Raw genomic sequence first — 3,409 nt, forward strand, 5'->3', positions numbered from 1 at the left:
AAGAAAAAAAAAATGAAGAAAAACAGGAAAAAGAAAAAAAATACGTTCTCTCTAAAAACCTTCTCGCGAAGGTTTTTTTTTTTTTGTTTGAAGTGTTCGTGAGGCTGAGGTCGAGCAGGCTTTGACGTATCACGCGTACTCCGACATCCATTTAATTTGCACCGAAGCGTGAGATAAAGAGGTACAAACTGCCTCGAAAGTACTCAGTACTTACCACTTTTTCTTTTTTCGGGATATAAAGGTTAAAGGAAAATAAAATATATAGAAGGGAGAGAAAGACGAAACTACTCTCGTTAAGGTCGTACCTTGCGAAGGTGCCGCCGTGACCTGACTTTACCAGCCGAGTCACGATCGTCCGAATTCGTCGCAGTTTTTGACGGTAATTTGCGATAATATTATAATCAGCCCCTTGCTGAGAGGCAAAGAGTCGAAAAAAAAGATATATATATATATATATATATATATATATATATATATACACATATATATAGAGTATATAAGTGAGAGAGAAAGAGAGAGAGAAAATACAAGCTTTCTTCGGACGAAATAAATTAATGACCCATGGAATGGTACACCTTCGCCATGGACGTTTTTTTATTTATTTACTTTTTTTTATTGAACCTACTTCTCCTTCGAAGCAATTATATTTGTCTTACACCAATCATTTACAACTTATATCGTTGGAGACTGCTCGGATTATTTTTTGGGGTATAATGAAGACAACGTTTCGTTTTTAATTTTTTTTTTCCTTTTTTTTATTTATTTATTTATTTCTTTATTTATTTTTATTACAGTTACAGCATGATAGTTCGTTTTAGATATTTATTCGCAGTAAATCAAATCTAGGTAACAGATCGCATGTTTTTGCCCGCTTCACTGCCCGATGGCATAGCCATTGTTCGGGGTAATGACACATTCGGATAAATTTATGGACTTTAAAAATTGAACGTACTCGGGAGTTTCGAATTCGTGTGACCTAGTTCTTTAAACTTCTCGAAACGTTTTGGAGTAGTACGTTATCGAAGTTGTGCGTCAGACGTTAGTTATATTCGTGGAATGACGTTCGACGTTTCGTTACATTTTTCATTTACATAAGAATCGAAGCTGCTCAACGATGCATAAAACTTTCTTCTTCTTCTTCTTTTTCTTCTTCTTCTTCTTCTTCTTCTCCTTTTTCTTCTTCTTCTTCTTCTTTTTTTTCTTTTATTTTTTGTTTCAGACGATGTCATAGGAGTACACTGTACGCACGGTATAAACCGCAGTGGGTATCTTATTTGTAGGTAAGGAAATTATCGTAAGGGCCTTAACGTTATTGCCTGGAAATAATTTTATAAAATATATCATTTACATTTTATCTTTAGATAAAATTGTTCATTTTGACATTCGGTTACAGGTATCTCATTCAACAACTAGGCTGGGAACTTCAAGATTCTTTAAAAGGTATATTAATAGTAGACCATTTCCACTTGACATTTTAATAACCGAAGCTTTCAACGTTTCATTTTAAAAAGCGTGAAATAGTAATAAGAGAACGCCATTCGTACTTGTCGAAAGCATTTAGATCGCGACCTCAATTTAACCGACTGGTATACACGCTGGAAAATAAATTAAAGTTTTAAAAATACGGACGAATCGTTGACCCCTATTCATGTTTACGAACGAACAAACGAAAACAATGTCACGTAGCTCCCAGCTCACGTCATTTGCACGACACCACGCGGAAATCGGGGAGGCCTTAGTCACGTGGATCTCGAGTCACTTTTCACGTTTCGCGGAAGATAACCTTAGTTTGTTGGCGATACGTCGTTTGAAAGAAACCTTTCGACCGTGAACTCCTCGAATATCCACCATCGGGTGTCGATTTTGTGAAAGAAAATTAGATAAAAATCGCATTAACATTTGTTTATAGTTTGGGTCGATGTGATTTTAATTTCGTTCACCTCGAAAATACATTTATCTTTTTGTTCTATCGCATAAATGTATAAAAATTAATCGTTTTTAAATTGCGAAACAACGAAAACGTAACGTTACAGCTTTCGAGGAGGCACGTGGGTATCCGATCTATCGTGACGCATACGTTGCTGCCCTGAAGGAGATACCACGTGGTGAAAAGGTCGACACAAATAAAATCAACCTATCCAATCCATCGAATAATCGTAAAGAGAATTATTCGATACCTGTAAGAAGAGTGCTCGATCAGTATCGATTAAGACTGAAACATCCAAAAGGGAGACCAGTGCCATATCCGATGGGTCCGCCGCCAGGATTCAAACCACACCGTCGTGGATTTACGAATGGTGCGCCCTATCATCCACCTCAACCTTTCGGTTTCGGTGCTCCACCACCTGGATTTGGTTCGATGCCTCCACATCCGCCTGGTATGCCACTTCCACCTCCACCAGGTCCACCGATGTACGGTCCGAGACCTTTGAGATATGGACCACCGCCTCCTCCACCACCACCATCCGCCATGAGAGCACCTATGCCACCACCGCCAGGTCCAGGCTTTCATCCACCAGGCTTTCCACCACGTTTACCAGGTCCACCAAGAATGGCCGGCCCACCTAGATTACCACCGGGTCCGCCATCTCGATTACCACCTCCAAAAATGCCTCCGCCTCCTCCACCACCTCCGCCACAAAGTAGGCAGGCGGTTGTCGTTAAACGATTACAAGCTCACAAAAAGAAACATCATAATCAGCATCAACAGCAACAGATCAGAAACGGCAGGGTGGTACCTCTTAGGAGTTCGATGAGACTGACAAGGCGCGAAGTTAGTACGGCCAGAAGAATTAGAAATGTCGATTCAAAAATTACCAAGGAACAGGACTTCACTGTAGATACCTTTGAGGAAAATCTTTTGGCTGTTTCATCGACGAACGCACATTTGCGACGGCCACTAAAAGGACGATACCATCAGACTAAGTGATGATGTGTTATCTAGGAGGGGCGATTTATCATTTAAAAAACTTACAATATGTTGTGTAATAATGTAATTCACACCACACGCCCAAGGTGTTGCTCTAAAACCCCGTATGGCGACATTTTTCAGATAGAAGAAAAAAGAAAATGTGATTTTTGCGATCTCACCGTTCCTTTCTTTACGAACGGTTACAAGTAGATGCGAGAGAATGTGAAGAGTTTAAAACGGATAAACTTCTATTTCTCTCGGTCTTAATTCCTAATACGCATAAAAATCAAACGAAGGATCTTTGTTGATTCTTTGTTCGCCTTGTCGATTCTTTAGACGTTTATGTATTTCGACTAAAAATCTATAATCTGTTGAAATATGTTATCGTCGTCTTTCCATTCGAACAACATGGCTCTCATTGTCGGGAAAAATCTTTACTGGATGCTACTACTACTACTACTACCTACTACTATTACTACTACTACTACTACTACTACT

The 3,409-nt window shown here is 39.2% G+C and overlaps 1 protein-coding gene across 2 annotated transcripts in view; it reads left to right on the forward strand.

The window, feature by feature from the left end:
• Positions 1–3,295, forward strand: part of LOC122629657 (RNA/RNP complex-1-interacting phosphatase-like) — a 39,320-nt gene extending 36,025 nt beyond the window's left edge. For both annotated transcript variants that reach the window (XM_043813343.1, XM_043813342.1), the window contains exons 7-9: positions 1,220–1,280; positions 1,394–1,440; positions 2,034–3,295. In XM_043813343.1, coding sequence (XP_043669278.1) covers positions 1,220–1,280; positions 1,394–1,440; positions 2,034–2,929 — 1,004 coding nt within the window. In that variant the 3' untranslated portion in view covers positions 2,930–3,295. The remainder of the gene's footprint in view (positions 1–1,219; positions 1,281–1,393; positions 1,441–2,033) is intronic.
• The last annotated feature ends 114 nt before the right edge of the window (positions 3,296–3,409 follow it).

This window comes from Vespula pensylvanica, chromosome 5, assembly GCF_014466175.1.
Source record: "Vespula pensylvanica isolate Volc-1 chromosome 5, ASM1446617v1, whole genome shotgun sequence".
Classification (NCBI taxonomy): Eukaryota; Metazoa; Arthropoda; class Insecta; order Hymenoptera; family Vespidae; genus Vespula; species Vespula pensylvanica.